This window comes from Bos indicus, chromosome 10 (genome assembly GCF_029378745.1).
Source record: "Bos indicus isolate NIAB-ARS_2022 breed Sahiwal x Tharparkar chromosome 10, NIAB-ARS_B.indTharparkar_mat_pri_1.0, whole genome shotgun sequence".
NCBI classification, from domain to species: domain Eukaryota; kingdom Metazoa; phylum Chordata; class Mammalia; order Artiodactyla; family Bovidae; genus Bos; species Bos indicus.
This window is the reverse complement of record NC_091769.1, coordinates 1,820,628-1,845,784: the sequence shown is the minus strand read 5'-3', so window position 1 is coordinate 1,845,784 and position 25,157 is coordinate 1,820,628. Positions and strand designations below refer to the sequence as shown.

At 41.2% G+C, this 25,157-nt stretch overlaps 1 protein-coding gene across 5 annotated transcripts in view; it reads right to left on the bottom strand.

The window, feature by feature from the left end:
- EPB41L4A (erythrocyte membrane protein band 4.1 like 4A) overlaps positions 1-25,157 on the bottom strand; it is a 292,774-nt gene that overhangs the window by 40,099 nt on the left and 227,518 nt on the right. For 4 of the 5 annotated variants that reach the window (XM_019968015.2, XM_070796629.1, XM_070796630.1 and 1 more), the window contains 3 exons: positions 8,724-8,814; positions 5,570-5,653; positions 4,484-4,597 (listed from right to left, as the gene is read on the bottom strand). In XM_019968015.2, coding sequence (XP_019823574.2) covers positions 4,484-4,597; positions 5,570-5,653; positions 8,724-8,814 — 289 coding nt within the window. The remainder of the gene's footprint in view (positions 1-4,483; positions 4,598-5,569; positions 5,654-8,723; positions 8,815-25,157) is intronic. The other variant, XM_070796628.1, reaches the window with a different exon arrangement.

Genomic DNA, 25,157 nt, shown 5'->3' with positions numbered 1-25,157 from the left:
TGTGTGTGCTCCCAACTATTTCAAGCAATTAGTTTAGGAAAAAAAATTTCTATAAATTTTGATATGTAATGTAAAAACTTGATAAATTCACTTCTAAACATTAAAATTGAAATGACCATCTGCTCAGTGTGTGTATTTTATTTAGGGAATGGTGAAAAAATACACTAATAATTTAGGGTGAGAACCTATAAAAACCTATCTATTAACAATAATCATACCATCACAGATTCTTAAAAGATTTAGTAATTCCCACTCCCCAGAACTCCTCAATACACATGTACAGACAAATGCACTTTATAGTGTTTCCCAGTGATGTTGACTTGTTTTTTAAGTGTTCTCCAAGTTGAACCAATTGTCGGAAGAGAAAGGAGAGCAGAAAATCTATTCCCCTGCCTGTTTTAAATGATGACTCATTATCCCTGCCTTTTTCAGACATACAGATGTGGACCCAAATTCTGGATGTGTGCAAGGAATAGTTACTCTTTCCTCCTCAAGCCTGTTTTCTCATCTATAAAAGTGAGATAATAATGCTGGGCCAGGTATTTCTCCATTGGTACTCAGTCCCATCCAGACCTAGCTGCAGTCTCCCATGTATTGCCAAGACGAGAGACCTGAAAATTACACCTTCCTAGGCTTCTTCACCACTTAGGTGCTCAGCTGAGACTTGAAGGCAGGAGAAAAAAGGAGGCGATTTTGCTTCTGGCAGCACCTGCAGCACTTACTGTTGCATTCCCTAAAAGTGAGGATTCCACAGCCTTAGACGTGGTGGTACCTTCTCCAGCAGTTGCAGCAAGAGTCATTCCTCCAGTGGTGGTGGCCCCGGCAGTGTCAGCGCCAAGCACAGGCCCCCGGGGGGCCAGCTCTAAGGCAGAAGCAGCTTTGAATCACTGGGTGACTTCCCCATCTCCCCCGCTACTCCTGCAGCCCAGGGGCAGCACAGCATCCAGGCCACAGACTCTTGGTCTTTTTGTTCCTTCAGTCCTGCTCATACCTGTGCACTGATTTCTGCCTTAATCCCTCTCTGCTGGAAAGGCCTAGTGACTGAGAGATACATTACATCAGCTTCTGTAGGGTATCATAAGGTTGAAACGAGAAAATACATAGCTAGTAAACTGCTCAGTACTTGGAACATGGTACATGCCAGCTATTTTTCCATTATTCTGTCTAATCATCATGGGTTATGATCTGGCTCCCCCTTCTCAGTCCTGTTAGGTGAAGATGATGACCTTTCTTTTCTTAACTTTCAAAGGATTTTGGTGAAGTGGACCTGGTTTGAGAAAGTTATGGATGAAGACTCTGGGAAACTGGCAGAAACAGAAGGAATCAAGCAGGGATGGACCAGCAAGTGAGTATGCAAAAGGGCAGAGAAAAGAGATGCACCTCTGCTTTCTAAATCGACAGTGCATACAAAAAGAATCTTGATGGTTATCTGAAAACATGACATAATGTGGAACATCTCATAATGTGGTTATTGTTGTTGTTGTTCAGTTGCTAAATTGTGTCCGACTCTTCATGACCCATGGACTGCAACATGCCAGGCTCCTCTGTCCTCCACTATCTCCTGGAGCTTGCTTGAATTCATGTCCATTTAGTTGGTGATGCTATCTATTCATCTCATAATTATAAGTCACATAAAATACCACTCATGTAGGCACCCAAAGTAAAACACAGTCCCCATTAGATAGAAATAAAGTGAATTTCACTAGTAAGTGATTTCTAAGTCTTCCTCTCTTAGACCTATCATATTGCCCAGCCTACTTTGCAGAGAGGGTTCAAAACCGCTATTTAGGAATTTTTCTTTTTTTTATTAAGCACAAACACACAAGTATATTCATATGAACAATCTGACCTGCTGGGTAAAATGTAACACAACTCATTTTCTCTGTTCTTGAAAGGGGTTTTACTCAAGTTTAAGCAACAATATCAGTCTTGAGAGCCAATAACTCAGTCTCACCTAAGAGATATCTCTCTAACCACGATCCTGTCTTCCCAGTTCAGTTCAGTCGCTCAGATGTGTCTGACTCTTTGCAATTCCATGGACTGCAGCATGCCAGGCTTCCCTGTCCATCACCAACTCCAAGAACTTGCTCAAACTCACGTCCATCAAATTGGTGATACCATCCAACAATCCCATCTTCTGTCGTCCCCTTCTCCTCCCACCTTCAATCCTTCCCAGCATCAGGGTCCTTTCCAAGGAGTCAGTTTTCGCATCAGGTGGCCAAAGTATTGGCGTTTCAGCTTCAACATCAGTCCTACCAATGAATATTCACCCTGACTTCCTTTAGGATGGACTGGTTGGATATCCTTGCAGTCCAAGGGACTCTCAAAGGTCTTCTCCAACACCACAGTTCAAAAGCATCAATTCTTTGGTGCTCAGCTTCCTTTATAGTCCAACTCTCATATCCATATCTGATTACTGGAAAAGCCATAGCTTTGACTAGACGGACCTTTGTTGGCAAAGTAATGTCTCCAACATTAAATGCTTAAATATTAAATGCTTTTTAATATGCTGTCTAGGTTGGTCACAGCTTTTCTTCCAAAGAGCAAGCATCTTTTAATTTCATGGCTGCAGTCACCATCTGCAGTGATTTTGGAGCTCAAAAAAATAAAGTATCTCACTGTTTCCATTGTTTCCCCATCTATTTGCCACAAAGTGATGGGACTGGATGCCATGATCTTAGTTCTCTGAATATTGAGCTTTAAGCCAACTTTTTCACTCTCCTCTTTCACTTTCATCAAGAAGCTCTTCAGTTCTTCTTCACTTTCTGCCATCAGTTCAGTTCAGTTGCTCAGTCGTGTCCGACTCTTTGAGACCCCGTGAATCGCAGCACGCCAGGCCTCCCTGTCCATCACCAACTCCTGGAGTTCACTCAAACTCATGTCCAGCGAGTCGGTGATGCCATCCAGCCATCTTACCCTCTGTCGTCCCCTTCTCCTCCTGTGCCCAATCCCCCCCAGCACAGAGTCTTTTCCAATGAGTCAACTCTTCGCATGAGGTGGCCAAAGTATTGGAGTTTCAGCTTTAGCATCAGTCCTTCCAAAGAATACCCAGGACTGATCTCCTTTAGAATGGACTGGTTGGATCTCCTTGCAGTCCAAGGGACTCTCAAGAGTCTTCTCCAACGCCACAGTTCAAAACCATCAATTCTTCGTCTCTCAGTCTTCTTCACAGTCCAACTCTCACATCCATACATGACCACTTCAAAAACCATAGCCTTGACTAGACGGACCTTTGTTGGCAAAGTAATGCCATAAAGGTGGTATTATCTGTGTATCTGAGGTTACTGATATTTATCCCAGCAATCTTGATTCCAGCTTGTGCTTCATCCAGCCCAGCGTTTCTCATGATGTACTCTGCATATAAGTTAAAAAGCAGGGTGACAATATACAACCTTGACGTACGCCTTTCCCGATTTTGAACCAGTCTGTTGTTCCATGTCCAGTTCTAACTGTAGCTTCTTGACCCGCATACAGATTTCTCAGGAGGCAGGTCAGGTGGTCTGGTATCCCTATCTCTTGAAGAATTTTCCACAGTTTGTTGTGATCCACACAGTCAAAGGCTTTGGTATAGTCAATAAAGCAGAAACAGATGTTTTTCTGGAACTTTTTGCTTTTTCAATGATCCAATGGTTGTTGGCAATTTGGTCTCTGGTTCCTCTGCCTTTTCTAAATCCAGCTTGAACATCTGGAAGTTCACAGTTCATGTACTGTTGAAGCCTGGCTTGGAGAATTTTGAGAGATTTTTTATTTTGCTAGCATGTGAGATGACTGCAATTGTGCGGTAGTTTGAACATTCTTTGGCATTGCCCTTTTTTGGGATGGAATGAAAACTGACCTTTTCCAGTCCTGTGGCCACTGTTGAGTTTTCCAAATTTGCTGGCATATTGAGTGTAGAACTTTCGCAGCATCATCTTTTAGGATTTGAAAGAGCTCCACTGGAATTCCATCACCTCCACTAGCTTTGTTGTAGTGATGCTTCCTAAGGCCCACTTGACTTTGCATTTCAGGATGTCTGGCTCTTGGTGGGTGATCACACCATTGTGGCTATCTGGGTCATGAAGATCTTTTTGGGGTCATGAAGATCTTGTCTTCTCAGATAAAAACATTTAAATCTTTTACATATTAATGTATATCATTAATCCAATACATATTATATATACATATTATACATACTATATAATATATATTTTCAAAATATTATACATATTTTTAAAAATTTAGTCTTAACTACAATACAGAGAGTAAGTTCCCATCAATATTTTATGAAATCATCCTCTGAAACTCTGGCTTTTTAAGAGAAATGCTTCAGGACCTCTAGCTTATTTCATCTCAAAAAAACAAAAAACAACAACAACAAAACTCAGAAGCTCTCTGTTATTGTGAGGGGACCAACAGTCACGCACTATGAGAATATCCTGGTTAAACTGCAGCTGGGGCCTGGAACTGCTGCTGAAAATTTAAAACCGACGGCCGTTCCGCTTACCTCCTCCTGGTGGGCTGCACAGAGTCATTGTCGCTCCCACACGAGGGGTTTCGGCGGCGTGTGTAAGGGAACTTGGGGGATTTCGTGCGGTCGTTGGGGAAGTTATAGAGTCCGCTGGAGTGGAAGAGGAATGGTCAAGGATGTCTGCAGAGGGCTGGGAGAAGCAATACCCTAAGCTGGACCTAGGGAAGTGCTCATAACTGCCATTCTCTACTTTCCGGGGAATACTGGGTCTTGGGCATATGGTTCTCTTTCCTGACAAGATTTATTGAAAGAAGAGTAAGATCTAGTAAAATAAATCAGGAATGGGCTTGTTTTACTGGACTTCAAAAGAAATGAGCACACAAATGATGGCAACAGTAACAACAATCTGCGTTTAAGATGAATCTACACATGCTTGCTGAGGGCTTTATACTCATTATCCCAGTTTATCTCCAGGTCAACCCTAGTCACTGAAGTACAGGTATTAGACCCATTTAACAGTAAAGAAAACAGAAATACAGAATATTTAGTTAAGCAGCCAAGTACCCAGGAAAGAGGCAGAGTTAGAATCTGAACCATGGCATGGTCAGACCTGGAACCATCATTCAACTTATCAATAAATTATGAAGCAGATCTGTCCCTGGTATGGTAATTGTGAACAAAATTAACTAAATATTTATTTCTAGGAATAAAGGTCATCTAAAAGCACTATTCATCAACGGTAGTTTTCTTTTTTTTTTTAATTTAATTTTATTTTTAAGTTTTCAATTTAAGTTTTAACAAGAACAATGCAGTTGGGGAAATTATCATCAATATGTCATTTCAAGCATCCAGATGACCACCTAAGCCATCCTCACCAACTTTCAGGCAGTTTCTTAGTATACGCACGTTTTCCTTTCTGTCTTTCCAGGAGAAAGTTTCATGTTAGGACACATGCTGTTGACTTCGACTTCAGAAGTTCTCAGTCATGCTGATCTAGGAATCTGACTGCCTTGTCCACAGTTAGTCATCACCAGCCACAAAGCAAATTCCATTGTTTAACAAGCTGCAATTGCCAACCCCATTTATACTGTTCTCCTTTATAAAAACAAGGATTCTCTTTACCTTTGGGGGCCATTTTCTTCCCACGGTGCATGAGATTTGCTTCTCTGGGTATCAGGGCTGTTTTCATTCTTTGCTTTCTTAAAGCTTTAATTTAAAAAAACAAACAAACAAAAAAGAGTGGAAAATAAATTAAATAGAAAATAAAAGAAAATTAACTCACATACTTATTTCTTCAGTAAAATTATTTAACAAATGTTTTAAAATGTGTTTTTATTCATACCTATGACTCATTCCAGAAAAAAAGGTAAAGTGGCTGCCTAAAAAAGAATAATAATAATAATAATAAACTTTCCAGCTGTACCTTGGGGGTCTCTTTGCCTCTTCTTTCTTTCTAGTTTTACTGCCTTAAGTCACCCAAATGCCAAGTCATCAATTGTTAAAAGAAATTTTCTAGAGTCCACCTGCAGTATGGGAAGGGGCTTCCCTGATAGCTCAGTTGGTAAAGAATCCACCTGCAATGCAGGACACCCCGGTGCAATTCCTGGGTTGGGAAGATCTGCTGGAGAAGGGATAGGCTACCCACTCCAGTATTCTTGGGCTTCCCTTGTGGCTCAGCTGGTAAAGAATCCACCTGCAATGAGGGAGACCTGGGTTCAAACCCTGGGTTGGGAGGATCCCCTGGAGAAGGGAAAGGCTACCCACACCGGTATTCTGGCCTGGAGAATTCTGGCAGGATGAGAAACAGGGGGAACCAGCAAGCCAAAAACACAAGGCTGACAAGAAAGGAAAGTTGAGTATTCTGGCTCATGTGGCTGGTTCCCTCTTTCAGTAGTGGTCAGAGACCGCTGGCTTTGGATCTGGGTCTGAATTTGTGCAGGCCGGTCAGCTTTGGGCAGGTTCAGGCCGCCCAAATTGACCTTCTCTGCCCCTAGCTTCCGCCGTATCTTGGCTTCATCCTTCCAAATCAGAATGACTTTCAAATCTTATTTCCTGACCTAGTATCATCTTTCTGTCCCAAGAATGTAAATATAACTGAGCTGTTATTCAACCTCAACAATTATTTTAGAAACACTGGGAGACACAAGGCAGGGGCTCATCAAAAGCCTCCCGTCACCAGGGGAGGACAGAAGGTGTGCCACCTCTCACTTCCCTGGGAGCCTCCACTTCAGAAAAAGATAGAGCTACTTAACTCCTAATCCATGTTTAACCCCAGCTTTCTGAGGAATCCTCTATTTAATTGTCCTGGAATATAGTCATAGCAGAGTTCTTTGTAACAGCAAAGAAAGAGGAGAGAAAAAATGACAAGGTAATTTCAAAAAATGAAAATAAACTTGTACCCTAGTATATGATATTCATCTAGGGAGTTATAAAGCCTAAAAAATTAGATATTTGACAAAGGCATGTTAAAGAGCACTAGTATTCGTAGACGGTAGGTATATTTTATTTATGTTATTCTTAAAAAGATTAAAAAACATTTGGAAGATCAAATTTCTAAAGTAAAACTTTAATTTTGAAAGGAGGAAAAGTAATAAATATGGTATGTAGAAAGATACAGTAGAAAGTTTGGGTGTGTTTAATAAATCAGAGAGAAAAGAGAAAAGGGAGATTGAGCAGTGCAGTAGGGACATGAAAGAGGAACTGAGAGAGCAGCAGCAGAATAATGAAATCTCAGGGGGCAAATTAACTGAATGCAGTCTCTGAGCTAGTTCTCATCTGGAGCTTGAGTGGGAAAATTTGGCAGTCCTTCAGGTATCAGTCCTATGGGCAAGAATGCAGTTGTGGAGCGGACTGCACTCCTTCCATACACTCTAAAAAGGCTTGGGATCTGAATTTCATGCATGCCCGTTCTTATGTTAGACTCACCGTAAGCATACCCTGTACATACAGATTCAGCTGACCCTCTAGCCACAACTACGAGGCTACGAGAAGCACAGCACATGAAAGTACATCAATGCTGGTATAAAATCGATAGTGGGAAGCTGCTACAGGACACAGGGAGCCCAGTCCAGCGCTCGGTGCCAACCTAGAGGGGTGGGATGGCGGGGAGTGGGGGGAAGGCCCACGGGGAGGGGTATACTTATGGCTGGTTCTTGCTGTTGTACCGCAGAAACTAACACAACATTGTAAAGCAATTATCAACCCATCAAAACAAGAATGCAAAAAGAGAAAAGAGGAAGAAAGTGTACACGAAAGCAAAGAACTTATCATTCCAAAAAGAGAATCTATACAGGGAGCATCCAGTACGTAAACAAAAGAAAATGAAGGCAAAACCTTGGGGAAAACATTGCAACTCTGAGAAATTTCATAACTTAGAATTATTTTGCTGAGAAATCATACACTATATTTCTCCAAGTAGCAACAATCCAATTGAATGAAAACACCATTATTATTTTTTTTTGGGGGGGGTGCTTTGCAGATACTGCATTTTTTTTATTTTTTATTTTTTTTACTTTAAAATATTGTATTATTTACTAACAAAAGATGGAGTAGATGATCTAAGAAGTTTCTCAAGGTCACATATCTCGGAAATATGTGACTTCTCTACAATGCGTATGGAGTACTCTCTATAGAGAGCTCACTGTATGTGCAACATTCTGTTCCATGAACATAATTGGAGATAGGAAAAAGTGACGCTGAAACAGTGTCTGAACAGAGAACAAGGCTGATCTTTCAGGGAAACAATCCACATAATATATTAAGAGAAGGTCCTTCCGCTGGGGGATGCTTCAGGGAAAATTGATGCAAAAGACCATGACAACTCTTCATACATATGCAATCACTGCCTTCTGAAACCCTGCACCTCTAAACGCTATAAAACCTCCTTCCAGGGCCACAGTTCAGTGTACTGCTATAATGAACGCAGTACATTAAACATGAATGCTATCTACTTTACTTCCCAGGTCCCTCGGAGTTAGTCCATTATATCATGCCATTTAAAAAAATCACATGGGATTTTCACTGTGTTGTGGAGAAGGCAGACCACAGACTATCTATAACTTCATCATGCTATGACGGCAGGAGCATTTCCTTCAAATGAGAGGGACATGTTTTGATTCTTTACATTTTACTGGCATCTTAAAGTATTCTTTGGCCCATTGACTATTTTCATTAAAAGTACTAATTAATTACCAGCGTGCTTCTTAACCTTGACAAAAGATAAATAGCATTTCTGTGACAGCAGATAGCAGTGTGTCCTTTCAGTTAACTAACTGACCTTTTTATTGGTGAAGGTGCGATAATTTTAGTTGTTCCTTCATTTTCTCCATTTTCCATATTCGCAGTCACCCGATTTATGCTGTTTGATCCTAGTAGCAAAGCAGAGGAAAGAAAGAGACGTTGGAGAAGAATAAAAAAGGAGGCAGTGGTCAGAAAAACACAAAATAAATGGAAAAAAAATTTTTAATGTAAACTTAGGGACATCATGGCACAATGTACTGGTAAAATATAATTCTAAATACATAATGAATTGCTCAATAAATCTGAGATAATATTTTCTGAAATGTACTAAACCCTGAACATGACAATGTCCAAAGGGTCTAGGTTATGGCACCATTTGAAAATAGGATGTTTTGAGACTTCAGTGTTTACAAAGTTCCCACATCATGGACATTCTTTAAACCGTTAAATAAGAATCTAAGATATTTAGTACAATTATACTGGAATGTAAGCCATTCCAATCGGTTTTTGACAACTGTGTTGTGAAAAAAATTACTGTTTCTTGGCATGCCGTTGACAACCCTCATTCTCATTCAAACCTACCCCAAATATTTCAGACCTGAAAACACTCCAACTCATAATGCAAATGGAAAAAACAGACTAATATAGATATGATTTGTATCACTCGCATTAAAAAAAAAAAAAAAAAAAAAAAACATTTTCAAGTGTGCTTTTTAATGTAAACATCCCTAAAAGGCTAAAACTAACTTTTTAAAAGCTGCTATCCCCCAGATTTGCACACATGCTAGATGAACCAGCAGAGGGCACCCCCAGCAGACACAACGATGGAAACTGATCAAATCTAGCACAGCAGCCAAGCCCATCCAGGAAATCTGGATCCCATTCTTGGGGGAGAGGCTGATAAGCCTGCAGGGGAGAGATGTGCAGGCACTGATGGCTAGTCTCCTCTCTAGTGGCACGCCCCCCACTCCAGGAGGATGGACGCCTGCAGTCCTGGGTCAATCATGTGGCAGGCAGGCGTGTCCTCCTCAGAAAGCCATCTTGTATGTCCATGGGTCAAGTCCTTCAATCCAAAGTATAATTACCGTTGCTGCTGCTGCTAAGTCACTTCAGTCGTGTCCGACTCTGTGCGACCCCAGAGACAGCCTCCTACCAGGCTCCTCTGTCCCTGGGATTCTCCAGGCAAGAACACTGGAGTGGGTTGCCATTTCCTTCTCCAATATAATCACGGCTAACAGTTTCCAAATTCTAAGATAAGTCTGTAATACTAGTAAGAGCTGATACCTGTTGAACACTTACTATGTGGTGGGTGCTGCCCAAGTAAAAGTCGCTCAGTTGTGTTCGATTCTTTGCGACTCCATGGACCCTCCGTCTATGGGATTCTCCAGGCAAGAATACTGGAGTGGGTTGCAATTCCCTTCTCCAGGGATCAAACCCAGGTCTCCTGCATTGCAGGCAGATTCTTTACCATTTGAGCCACCAAACTGTCCTAAGTATTTCTGGTTTATTTACTTATATAATCCTCAAAATAATCCTCTAATATGGATACTAATTATTTCCCCATTTTATAGATAAGAAAAACAGGACTTTGCCAAGGTCCCACAGCTCATGAGCAAGGGCCCAGCTTTTAAACCCACCAATCTGGCTCCTGAGAATTAGCTCAAAACCACCACAATGCACAGCCTTCCATGGCCACCTGTGCCTCATCCTCAGGAGCCAGTCTAAATTAAGGATACACTGGGAGAAACAGACTCTTTGGAAGATAAGTGAAAAGAATACCCAATGAGGAGAACATTTAATTGTCAACAAAGAGAAGAACTCTCTGTCAAGGGCAATCAACCTTGAGAGATAACAAGAGAAACATGTGAGCACCCTGAAGTTGGCGATTCCCTCCAGGACATTGGGAGGCAGCTTTGGCTACTGATCAGGAATGATAAACATTAATGAATACACCTTAGACATGGAAAGTAAACAGGGGTTTCAAATCAGCACTCCATAAACTATTATTATGAGCAATTTGACATGGATTCAATACCTGAATTTTGTTCCAGTTTTGGAATCCTGAAGTGAAAAGGTGAACCTGAAGATGGCATCAAACGTAAGCTCACATGGGAGCAACATTCAGAATTCAGGCATTATAAGAGTACGGTCGGATGAATGGGACACAACCAACTCCCTCTGAACAACCGCCAATGCTATCAGACACTGGAGTGGCCAGTCACTGTCTACTTTGCCATAACCCTTAATAAAAATCACAAGGGCATATTCCCAAAATTGCAGGCGTAGATTTGAGAAGGAGCTGCTTCTCAAAAGTGGGAACTCTGTGTGATATGGCCCTGGGACAGTGACAAGAGGGATTAATTCATTTGTGCCCCAGACAGCTGATGTGTCCCCATAATCAATATTTTTAATAGTTTTAAATACATGTTTTTTAAATGCAGCATTGTTCTAAGCTGGTATTACTAATTTATAATATAAGGGAAATTCACAGACCCGGGGCTATTTCCCAGGCTGGGGGAAGAAGGGGACACAGCAGGGAAACCAGCCCAAGCGCCCAGTGGCAATAACAGCAGTGGAAGAAGCACCAAGTGAAAGCAAGCATCACTTAAACTGAAGTCCTGTGCAGCTAGCTGGTGGATAAACCTGGGTTTGCTTCAAGTCTTATCACTTTTGACTGAGCTGCTGCTGCTGCTAAGTCGCATCAGTCGTGTCCGACTCAGTCCCCATGGACTGCAGCCCACCAGGCTCCTCCATCCATGGGATTTTCCAGGCAAGAGTACTGGAGTGGGGTGCCATTGCTTTCTCCGTTTGACTGAGCAGTCAGTCTCTTTTTGGCTTTTTTTTGGGGGGGGGGGTTTGTTGTTTGTTTGTTTTTTGTCCTTTGTTTGATTTTAAAATTTTTATTAGAGTATAGTTGATTCACAATGTTGTGTTACTTTCTGCTGTACAGCAAAGTGAATCAGTTATACATACATATACCCACTCTTTCTTAGATTCTTCTCTCATGTAGGTCATTACAGAGTACTGGGTAGAGTTCCTTGTGCTACACAGTAGTTCCTTATTATTTATTTTACACAAAGTAGTGTGTATGTGTCAATCCCAACCTCCCAATTTATCCCAGTCTTCCTCTCCCTAGCCCTGGTAACCGTAATATTGCTGAGCAGTCTTTTCTGCTGCTTGATCACTTTCACCGAGTCTCTTTCCCTAGCTTGCAAAAGCTTAATAAACAGGCCAAAAACTGAGGAATATTTTCAAATAGAAAAATTTCAAACTATATATGTATATGTACTTCCTTAAAGAAACCAACATTTGGTTATTCACAATACCTAAGTCATAATTTTTGAGGTCAAACACTAGATCTATGGTTTTCTCAAAGAATTTCAGGGAAAAAAATCACGTACAAGCTCTCTCAGACAATCTCAGACACAATAGGCAAATGTCTTCAAAATAAACTGCTTCACTGACAAGACTATTTTACTAGCATAACAGTCATATAATACACTCAAACACATCGTAACTAGATAGGGTAATCCAATTTAATTTATATTTTTTTATACTCAAAACAGCATACTACTAACCAAAAAAAATCTATTTATATGCATCTCCCTCCTCTGTAAGTATGTGAACTGGACAAGTCTGAAGTGTAAAAGACTTACTAGGAAAACTAACTATAAGAAAAAAAGCTACTTATAAGCCTTAACTTACTGGGAGATTTTCTGCAGTATCCATTCATGTAATATTCATACCTTAATTATAAATTACTCTTTTTATTCATGAATGTAGGGTTCTTTAAAAACTCTAAGTAGGCAATACTTATTAGCTTTACATTAGTAAATATGCAATTAAAAGTAATAACTATACTTTAAAAGTATTATATTTTAACCATTGTCCTAATTATGTCAAATGAGTGAGGTTTTTTTAATCATGCTATCATTTAAGAAGAAAGCTAAGCAATTAAATATTGCTTACTGAAATCTGCAAAGGTGAGAGAGATGGTTATGCATCCTTTAGGCTCACCGATTTTCCATTTTGCTGACATGCACTAACTGCTTTCCTTTTCAAAACTCTTCCTCCCCTCATTATCCTACCTTCCAGAACCAGCCCTTCTACATAAGCTCAGATTCTTGAACTACAGAGAAGTGGTGATCTGACAAATCAACTACACTAAAGGGCTCATGTCTTCGTGTATTAACTGGTCACAAATGGTTGCATTTTAAAGACAAAAAGGAGAAGACAAATATTAACTAAAATAATTGATAACAATGGAATTTTAGGCATTGTTCCAGAAGAAATTTTGAGGCTGGAGAAATTGGTTTTCAACATTCTTTTTTCATTGTAAATTATAACAGACCACCAGAAAAGAATATAAAATACATATGTGAACTGTTTAACAAATTATTATAAAGTGAACCACTATTAAACTACTTCTCATGTCGAGAAATAAAACATTAAGGGCAGTTTTCCTACACTATAGAAATCACTCCATGTGCGGCAACTCTTTCTTTTAGAGAAGGGAAAACAGTTGTTTTCCATCTAAAATATCCAGAAACACAAATGGCCACATATATATTTCAAAAAATATTTATAATATACACAATAAAATTATTAATAAAAGTGAATAAGGCCTCAAAATCTTAATAAAATGAAGGGCATATCACTGAGGCCCCATGATTTCCAGCACAGTGTTTTATAGTATTCAGTGAAGGTCTGTTACTATAGAGGATGTCTTTCTGTTTCTACTATTTTTTCAACTAGAAGGGAAAATTGAGGATAATAATGTTATGTTTAAAAAGTGTCAAAACTAAGACAAAAAAAAAATCTGGATGTGGCAGTATGGAAAATGCAGGAGACGAAGTGACATGCAGCCATACTCTACAAGCCTGGGCTACTTCTCAGGGCTTTACGGCAGCCTTCCGCTATAGCATGCTCCTCTTTCTAGCCTTTAAAATGAAAGCAGCAGATGATCTACAAAAAAAGTCAGTTATCCACATAGGATTACCAAGGCTCCTAAGTAAATTTGTATTTTATTTTACATAACATATTAACTCTAGCAAGGTCATTTAGAATTAGAAGCATCCAGTTCAACTTACATATCATTCACAGAAAAAGACAAAGGTCTGGGACTTCCTGGAGGTCCGGTTAAGACTCTATCCTCCCACTGCAGGGAGCGTGGGTTCCATTCCTGGTCAGGGAACTGAGATCCCGCATGCCACATGGTGTGGTAACCCCCCTCCCCCAAAAGACAAAGGGCTTTATTCATGAGACTGGTCACAGGTAGAAGAATAAGTTTATCAGGAGACTGCTATAGTTTATTAAGGAGCCAGATCTAGCTCATGATCTGTGATTATTTTTGTCTCTGGACTGTTAAACACTGCAGCATGGCATGGGCCCACACAATGCCCTATGGGTTAGGCAGCACTGCAGTGCCAGTGTTCAGTGTTCCATGGTCTCATCTGTTCACCTTTTAACACCCCATATGCAAATGCTTTCAGCCCGCGTGCAGCGGACCATGACCACGCTATTGTGCAGTTTGGCTTTGCTCACAATTCAGTGCCTTCATCTTAAGTGACCCTCGCCTTCCGTTCAGGAAGAGCGGCTTTCAGAAACAGAACCAACTTTCCCAGGATCTGTTTAGCTGCTTGACCTGGGGGAGATTCTTAAAAGTCATCGCTGTGATGTCCAGATTTCAAGATGTGGTACTGAATTCACATGGATGCTCAATTATAAAAACACTGAGCCTCACAAGGTCCCTCATAGCTCAGTCGATAAAGAATCTGCCTGCAATACAGGAGACCTGAGTTCGATTCCTGGGTTGGGAAGATACCCTAGAGAAGGAAATGGCAACCCACTCTAGTATTCTTGCCTGGAGAATCCCCATGGACAGAGGAGCCTGACAGGCTACTGTCCGTGATGTCACAAGAGCTGGACATGACTTAGCGACTAAACCACCACCAGCAAAGTTCATAGCTCAATTTGACATCTGTCAACCTTAGTTTAAATGTCTGATGTTACTTAAATGTTGCCACTGCTTTGAATTTAGAGTGGGCATGGAGGATGAACATGTAACATTAAAAGAAAAAAAAAAAATATATATATATATATATTTATCAGAGTAATTTGACTTATTCTGTTTAATGGGGAAAAGGACAAATAGCCAGTAAGTAAAGCGAGACCATCATATATACAAGATTTCATTTTTAAAACTCTCAAATATGATACATTTGTAAACTTTTAGGCTAAATTTTATCCCACTTATTCACATTTTCTTTCCTGACCTATATTTTTTAAAAGCTACATCTAATGCTTGAGACAAATAATCAGGACAGAATAGATTTTAACTCTTCACAACACAACAGATTATTAGGTTTCATTAAAGACAGTCTGAGTTCATATTATCTGATCTAGAATGACTTATCAGAAGAAATATTATATTCATGAATTAAGAATGAGCTAGTAACTGGAAATATATTTTAGCTCTAGCTCTCACACTGATAGTACAGAGTCACCTTGCCGTGGTTTTTCAACTTTATAACTGGTTACTATGGGAAAAAATGGCAGAAGACAGAACAACTTGGCAAAATATATTTTTCTAACATCACAAATTACAAACAGTAAAATGGCCATGGAAACTTTATATATATTTTTTCCTATCATCATAAAGGTTTTATATTTGCCAAAACTGATATTCATTATGTATAATTTAATTAAATTTCAAAACACAAGATTTGGAAAATAAAAAGTGTTTAAGTGTACAGTGGCTAATTCTTTAAAGTTCAAATGCCTGACCTCAGCCCGTTCATCCCAAAGAGGTAGCCAGACCCCTGCCTTTCTGTTTCTGCATTCAAAAGTCCTAAGGGTGGTATTTAAACACAGTTACCTCTTTACTACAAACATACAGACTTTTAAGACTGATTTTGCTACATGTCAACTGCAAGATCAAACAAAGCATTCTGCTAGAAAGCTGGAGGGTAGATCATAAAGAGTGGGTGTGGATGAGAAAGATGCTAGGAAAATATGTCTATGCATGAAAGATCCCTTCCCTGGTTGGTCTGCTTCCAGTGTCTTCTCCCTTGACCCAGCACTCTCCTGGATCCCTCTGTTTTCCTCGTGACCAACATGGTCAACTTAGGAGAAGAAGAGATGAAGGCATTTCATCCTCTGCCCAAGCTACCGAGGCACACACTCCGAGAGGTGGGCACCAACACCCTTCTCTGTAGGTCAGAATACTGGTTCAAAACCAAAAAAGGCACGTCCAAGCATTTTTCTCCCTTAGGCCCTCAGAGTGGAACAAGGGGCTGTAGTATCTGAAGGACCTGTGATCCACACCTGTGTATGCTGGAGGGGCTGCCAGCCACGCTAACAGTAGAGGGGTGCCTATCTTTCCTCTCAGCCGTCCCAGGCCCAGTGCCAACATGGCTCTGTGAATGGTTGTCTGGAAGCACGAGGTGTGGCAAACCTCTTCGTCTCCAAGTTTTTCTTCCTGTGATATGAGAACACAGTATGGTGGAGGAGAACTGAGCAAGCGCTCACATCCTATCCCTGCGCTGCTCTCCCACTCCCCCTCCCCCGCGGCCCCCCATCAACAGGGCCACGCAGTTGAGAGCAACCTACAGCAGACCTTCTCCAGCCATGTTTTCTCAGGCCCCACATTTGTGCTCATTTGGTCTAGGGCAGGTGAACAGTTCCACACCAGACACAAAGTTTGTTCTGTTCCAGAAGAGAGTGCTAGACCACGGCTTTAGAGGTTTTATTTGATGTAATTACAGTGGTATATAAAGAGTGTGTGTGCTCAGTCACGTCTGACGCCTTGTAACCTCATAGACTATAGCCCGCCAAGTTCTTCTGTCCATGGAGTTTGCCAGGCAAGAATAGTAGAGTGGGTTGCCATTTCCTATCCCAGGGGATCTTCCCAACCCAGGGATAGGACCCGCATCCCCTGTGTCTCCTGCATTTACGGGCGGATTCTTTATAACCGTGCCACTTGGGAAGCCCCATATAAAGTATATACAAACACAAAATACATATAATTGTATGTAAAGATCACTTTTAAAAGGTTTATTTTGCTTAGGCAAAATTGAGAACATTTTTGGTTTTTCTGATTTTTCCACAGTTGAGCTCATATCTAGGAGGCCTTAACTCAGTCTTCTTTAAACTTTTTACACAAGTACTCACTAAAAGAATTTGGAAAATGATTCACCTTAGTGCATGTTTCTAAGATGATATCTAACATCTTGCATCAGAAGTTTAAAAAGTATCAAAAGGATGTCATTTGCAACATATAGTAAATACTGACATTTTAAAATGTAACTGTTTTTACATACACTTATGGCTGATTCATGTTGACATATGGCAGAAACTAACAAAATACTAAATTAAAAACAAACAGTGTTTTAAAATTTTTAAATAAAAAGATGTAAATCTCTTGAATCTCTCTATTCACAGAGAATGGACTGGTGGCTGCCAAGGGGGAGGGGGCTGGGGAGGTATGAGATAGGAGAGGTTAGGGTTAGCAGATGCATACTTTGAGACACATAATGAGTAAACAAGGTCCTATTGTATAGCAGAGAATGGTATTCAATATCCTATGATAAACCATTATGGAAAAGAATATTTTCAAAAAGAACACACACAACCGAATCACTTTGCTATAAGTACAAATTAACACGATACTGTGAATCAACAGTATTTCATAAAAAATATTAAAACAAAAAATTAATTAAATGAAACTGCTTCATGACTCTCTTAAATATATCCAGTGTAATAAAATACCATACAACTTTGATATCCACAGTCATTCATTTTAAAAACACATGAAATGACCTAGAGGGGGTGGATGGGGGTATAGCAGGGAGGGATAAGAGGGAGGGGGTATGTATATATGTAGCTGATTCACATTGTTGCACAACAGAAACTAATACTACATTGCAAATTAATCACACCCCAATTTAAAAAATTTAATTACAAAAATAAGCAAACAAAAATACATGAAATGAGTTTATCAGTTGAAAATTTCACAGCAATCTTTCATTCTCCTTGTAGTTGCAACTCAATTTCATCTCCTCTGCAAAAATGTATCCCTTCAAAGTAATGTTTTATGCTTGAAAGTATTTATTCATCACTATATCTTACTTTTGTGACAGAAAAACAGAAATAAAGTAAAAGGTTTATTTCCCATGACCATAAAGCTCGACATGGTAAAATTTTTTTCTAAACCAAGTTATCATTACAATTAGTAACAGCATGTTATTAGTATACTGCATCAATGCTGATAAGTAATTTTTAAATGTAAAATGTATGTTTTTATTGAAAAGTTAATTCTTAATAAGATAAACAGGATAGTCTTGTTTTCTCCATGATTAACCTGGATCATACCCATTCAAGAATATTATTTTGTGCTAAAATGAAATAGTTTAGCAACAATTCTATTCTTATTTTTATTTGAATAGATTTTCTTCTTCACATTAAGTAGAGGTTTATATTATTCTGTTAAGTATTCTGTTATAAGGACATCACCAGTATCCCAGAGAACTTCCAAATTACATGTAGACCTATAACTCTACAAGTAGTGATACATTATCTAAAAGTATTTCAAATTTTCTATTAAGTGGCAAATCAATTGGGTCCTTCATCAATTCTGCTGAAAGTCAAAGTGAGAAAATAACATACAAGGATGTATCACTTGATAATCAAGGTCATTTTACTTTTCCAACATCAGTCCAGGAGGTTGAACATTTAAACACAAAATAGTATAACAGATTCTGAGTGGTAAAAATGACTACTTTTCTTTTGGAAAATAGGAAAAAGTCCATTGGAAGGGGCAAGCCTACTATCACAGGCAGGCTCCTTCCAGGAAAGAGAATCTGGAAATCTAGTCTATCAAAACTGCCTGGGTCTAGAGAACCCTGAGAAAACCCTCCGGCATCCCTCCTCACCAGGGGCTGGAATCTTCCATCCCAGGCCACCAGACCTTCAGAATTTGCTTCCTTCACAAGAGCATCATAGAACATACCATTAGTCATAAGAAAACTACCTTCCTGGACACTTAAAACAGAAAGTGCTCCGCTCCACAATACCTGACACATGTGCCTGATTTTGGTAGGTCTTTTATCTCTTTGGTATGACAAAGTGGTTAAGTATACAAGTCTTACAAACCCAGATTGGTTTCTAGCTCTGCAAATTTACCCACTGTGTGATCTTCGACAAGTTATTAAATCTCTTTGCATCTCAGTTTTCTCATCTATAAAATGAAGATATAACAAACTCCTTATATAGTGGATATGAGGATTACATCAGATAATTTCTCAGTTCAGTTCGGTCACCTCAGTCGTGTTCGACTCTTTGCAACCCCATGGACTGCAGCACACCAGGCTTCCCTATCCATCACCAACTCCTGGAGTTTACTCAAACTCATGTCCATTGAGTTGGTGATACCATCCAACCATCTCATCCTCTGTTGTCCCCTTCTCCTCCCACCTTCAATCCTTCCCAGCATCAGGGTCTTTTCAAATGAGTCAGCTCTTCGCATCAGGTGGCCAAAGTCTTGGAGTTTCAGCTTGAACATCAGTCCTTCCAATGAAAATTCAGGACGGATCCCTTTAGGATGGACTGGTTGGATCTCCTTGCAGTCCAAGGGACTCTCAAGAGTCTTCTCCAACACCACACTTCAAAAGCATCAATTCTTTGGCACTCAGCTTTCCTTATAGTCCAACTCTCACATCCATACATGACTTCTAGAAAAACCATAGCCTTGACTAGACGGACCTTTACTGGCAAAGTAATTTTATGCTGTCTAGGTTAGTCACAGCTTTTCTTCCAAGGAGCAAGCATCTTTTAATTTCATGGCTGCAGTCACCATCTGCAGTGATTTTGGAGCTCAAAAAAATAGTCTGCCACTGTTTCCACTGTTTCTCCATCTATGTGCCATGAAGTGATGGGACCAGATGCCATGGTCTTCGTTTTCTGAACGTTGAGCTTTAAGCCAACTTTTTCACTTTCCTCTTGCACTTTCATCAAGAAACTCTTTAGTTCTTTGCTTTCTGCCATAAGGGTGCTGTCATCTGCATTTCTGAGGTTATTGATATTTCCCCCAGGCATTTTGATTCCAGCTTGTGCTTCATCCAGCCCAGCATTTCGCATGATGTACTCTGCATATAAGTTAAATAAGTAGGGTGACAATATACAGCTTTGACGTACTCCTTTCCCGATTTGGAACCAGTCTGTTGTTGCATATCCAGTTCTATCTGTTGCTTCCTGACCTGCATACAGCTTTCTCAAGAGGCAGGTCAGGGGGTCTGGTATTCCCATCTCTTTCAGAATTTTCCACAGTTTATTGTGATCCACACAGTCAAAGGCTTTGGCATAGTCAATGAAGCAGAAGTAGATGTTTTTCTGGAACTCTTGCTTTTTCGATGATCCAGCGGATGTTGGCAATTTGATCTGTGGTTCCTCGGCCTTTTCTAAAACCAATTTGAACATCTGGAAGTTCACAGTTCACGTATTGTTGAAGCCTGGCTTGGAGAATTTTGAGTATTACTGCGCAGCGCTGGAGTGACGAGCAGCCAAGGGGAGATACCCCATGGCCGAGGTCAGGAGCAGCTCCTGCACTTCGCTGAAGCACCCGTGAATAGATACCCCATGTCCAAGGTCAGGCACGGCAGCTGTGCTTCACTGGACCAGCGGTGTGGAGATACCCCACATCCAAGGTCAGAGAAACCCCCATAAGACGGTAAGCACTGGAGCCACTGTGAGGAGATACCCTACATCCAAGGGCAAAGGAGAAGCCCTAGCAAGATGGTAGGAGGGGCAAATTCACATTTAGAATCAAACCCCATTCCCTCCAGAGATGCTCAGAGGGCTCAAATAAACCTTATGTGCACCAGGACCCAGGGACCCCACAGAGACTGGGACATAATTGTGTTTGAGCATCTCCTGTGGATATACGGGTCGGCAGTGGTCTGCCGCAGGGACAGGGGCTCTGGGTGTGGGGATGGCATAAGCCCTCTTGGAGGAGGTCACCATTAACCCTACCACAGAGCTGCCGGAACTTACACAGGACTGGGAAATAGACTCTTGGAGGGCACAACAGAGCCTTGTGCACTAGGACCAGGGAGGAAGGAACAGCGACCCCACAGGAGACTTGCCTGTGGTGTCCAGGAGTCTCTGGCGAAGGCATGGGTTGGTGGTGGCCTGCTGCAGGGCTGGGGGCACGGACTGTAGCAGTACATGCATGGGACCTTTTGAGGGAGGTCACCATTATCTTCATTACATCCACCATAGTTTGGCCCCAGATAAATAGCAGGGAGGGAACACAGCTTCACCCATCAACAGATAATTTCTAGAAAGTATTTAGACAGTGCTTGTCATTTGTTGTTGTTGTTGTTAAGTCACTTCAGTCGTGTCCGACTCTGCGTGACCCCATAGACGTCAGCCCACCAGGCTCTCCTGCCCCTGGGATTCTCCAGGCTTGTCATTTAACAAGTGCTAAATAACTGTTATATCCTTTTTATATGATAAAGTTCCTCTAGATCAGGGGCAAGTCTTGCTCCATGGGACAGGGTCTGCACTGGGTGTTTTTTCCAACACTATCAAGTAATTCTTCAATTTTCAGCAGACACTGCTGAGTATCCTGAAATTCAACTCTGTCCTGATACTATCTACCTGGGTATCATCAGATCAAACAGGTTAAGGGCTCAGCTCCATAAGACTGCCCCCTTCTTTATTTTTAATTGGAGGATAACTGCTTTACAATGTTGTATTGGTTTCTGTATTATATCAACATGAATCAGCCATAGCTATAACATCTGTCTCCTCCCTCTTGAATCTCCTTCCCACCTCCCATCCCATCACAGGCTGCTAGGTTGTCACAGAGGACGAGGTTGAGCTCTCTGTGTTATATAGCAAATTCCCACTACCTACCTATTTTACATACGGTAATGTACATGCAGCTGTGGGGAGCTGGAGTAACAGTGAGGAGATACCCCATATCCAAGGGCAAAGGAGAAGCCCAAGCATGGCCGTAGGAGGGGCGAAATCATGGTTAGAATCAAAGCCCATACCCAACAGAGACTCTCAGAGGGCTCAAGCATACCTTGTGCGCACCAGGACCCAGAGACTCCACAGAGACTGAGACAGAACTGTGTTTGGGTGTCTCCTGAGGAGGTATGGGCCAGCAGTGGACTGCTCCAGGGGCAGGGGCTCTGGTTGCAATAGACGTGGGTATGGCATAAGCCATCTTGGAGGAGGTTGCCATTAACCCAACATAGAGCCGCCAGAACTTACACAGAACTGGGGAAACACACTCTGGGAGGGCACAAATAGAACCTCGTGCACACCAGGATCCAGGAGAAAGGAGCAGTGACCCCACAAGAGACTGACCCAGACTTGCCTGTGAGTGTCCAAGAGTCTCTGGTGGAGGAGTGGGTCGGTGGTGGCCTGCTGCAGGGTCAGGGGCACTGAGTATAGCAGTGCATGCATGGGGCCTTTTGAAGGAGGTCACCATTATCTTCATTACCTCCCCCATAGTTTGGCCTCAGGTCAAATAACATGGAGGAAACACAGCCCCGCCCTTCAACAGAAAATTGGATTAAAGATTTACTGACCAAGTGAGTGAGTGAAGTTGCTCAGTCATGTCTGACTCCTTGCAACCCCATGGACTGTAGCCTTCCAGGCTCCTCCATCCATGGGATTTTCCAGGCAAGAACACTGGAGTGGGGTGCCATTTTCTTCTCCAGGAGATCTTCCCTACCCAGGGATTGAACCCGGGTCTACCACACTGTAGGCAGATGCTTTACCTTCTGAGCCACCAGGAGCCCTGCCCATCAGAACAAGACCCAGTTTCCCCCTGTCAGTCTCTCCCATCAGGAAGCTTCCATAAGCCTCTTATCCTTCTCCATGAATCAAGGTCCATGAATCAAGGCAAACTGAAAGTGGTCAAACAGGAGATGGCAAGAGTAAACATCAACATTTTAGGAATCAGTGAACTAAAGTGGAATGGAATGGGTGAATTTAACTCAGATGACCATGAAATCTAATACTTTGGGCAAGAATCCCTTAGAAGAAATGGAGTAGCCATCATAGTCAACAAAAGAGTCCAAAATGCAGTACTTGGATGCAATCTCAAAAGCAACCGAATGATCTCTGTTCCTTTCCAAGGCAAACCATTCAGTATCAGAGTAATCCAAGTCTAAGCCTCAACCAATAATGCTGGGAAAGCTGAAGTTGAATAGTTCTATGAAGACCTACAACACCTTCTAGAACTAACACGCGAAAAAGATATCCTTTTCATTATAGCGGACTGGAATGCAAAAGTAGGAAGTCAAGAACACCTGGAGTAACAGGAAAATTTGGCCTTGGAGAACAGAATGAAGCAGGACAAAGGCTAATAGAGTTTTGCCAAGAGAACGCATTGGTCATAGTAACCCTCTTCCAACAACATAAGAGAAGACTCTACACATGGACATCACCAGATGGTCAACACCAAAATCAGATTGATTATATTCTTTGCAGCCAAAGATTAAGAAGCTCTATACAGTCAGCAAAAACAAGACAGGGAGCTGACTATGGCTCAGATCATGCACTCTTTATTGCCAAATTCAGACTTAAATTGAAGAAAGTAGGGAAAACCACTAGACCATTCAGGTATGACCTAAATCAAATACTTTATAACTATACAGTGGAAGTGAGAAATAGATTCACGGCTGTATACTGTCACCCTGCTTATTTAAGTTATATGCCAAGTATATTATGAGAAATGCTGGACTGGATGAAATATCAATAACCTCAGACACGCAGATGACACCATCCTTATGTCAGAATGCAAAGAAAAACAAAAAGCCTCTTGATGAAAGTGAAAGAGGAGAGTGAAAATGTTGGCTTAAAACTCAACATTCAGAAAATAAAGATCATGGCATCTGGTCCCATCACTTCATGGGAAATAGATGGAGAAACAGTGGAAACAGTGACAGACTTTATTTTCTCAGGCTCCAAAATCACTGCAGATGGTGACTGCAGCCATGAAATTAAAAGATGCTTGCTCCTTGGAAGAAAAGCTATGACCAACCTAGACAGCATATTAAAAAGCAGAGATATTACTTTGCCAACAAAGGTCCATCTAGTCAAAGCTATGGTTTTTCCAGTAGTCATATATGGATGTGAGAGTTGGACTATAAAGAAAGCTGAGCACCAAAGAATTGAAGATTTTGAACTGTGGTTTGAGTTGACTTGTGGTTGGAGAAGTTGACTTGTGGTTGGGGAAGACTCTTGAGAGCCCCTTGGACTGCAAGGAGATCCAACCAGTTCATCCTAAAGGAGATCAGTCCTGAATATTCATTGGAAGGATTGATGCTGAAGCTGAAACACCAATACTTTGGCCACCTGATGTGAAGAGCTGACTCAGTTGAAAAGACCTTGATGCTGGGAAAGACTGAAGGTGGGAGGAGAGGGGACGGCAGAGGATAAGATGGCTGGATGGCATCACTGACTCGTTGGACATGAGTTTGAGTAAACTCTGGGAGTTGGTGATGGACAGGGAGGCCTGGCGTGTTGTAGTCCATGGGGTCACAAAGAGTTGGACACGACTGAGCGTCTGAACTGAACTGAATGTATATGTTTCAATGCTACTCTATTTGTCCTACTCTCTCTGTCTCCTTCTGTGTCCCCAAGTCTATTCTCCATGTCTGTGTCTCTACTGCTGCCCTGCGTATAGGTTAGTTAGTACCATCTTTCTAGATTCCATATGTGTGTTAATATGCAAAATTTGTTTTTCTTCTTCTGACTTACTTCACTCTGTATAACAGGCTCTAGGTTCTTGCCTCCACTTTAGATACCTGTTGCAATTTCAGGTACCCACCTGTGATTCTAACCAACGGGCTACATATCAGAGACTCCCAAGACCCCCTTCTAAGATTAATCTGCTAAATTAACTAACAGAACTCAGACCTCAGTTACTTACTAGATTGCTGGTTTGTTATATGTAAAAGGATGTAACTCAAAAGCAGTCAGATGAAGAGAGGCACAGGGCAAAGATACATGGAAAGAGACAGAGACCTTCCATGCTGTATGTACACCGCTCTTCCCACATCTACATCTATATGTTCACCAACCCCTCAGAACCCTGTCCTTTCTAGGTTTGGGAGGCTTCATTAATAGGCAAGATTGATGAAACTACTGGCCATGGGGGACTGATTCAACCTCCAGCGTCTCTCCCCTCCCCAGACATCACCAGATGAGACAGAAGTTTCTGACCCTCTGTTCAAGTTTAGTTCCCCTGGAAGTTAGCATCCCCTCCTTGTTTGGGGCTTTCCAGAAGTCATCTCATCACCATAAACTCAGATGTGGTTAAAAGGAGCTTGTTACGAGTAACAAATGATGCTCCTTTCACATTTAAAGTTCTTACCACTTAGGCAATTTCAAGTGTTTAAGGAGCTCTGTGCCAGAAATGGGGATGAAGGCCAAATGATTAATTATTTTAATT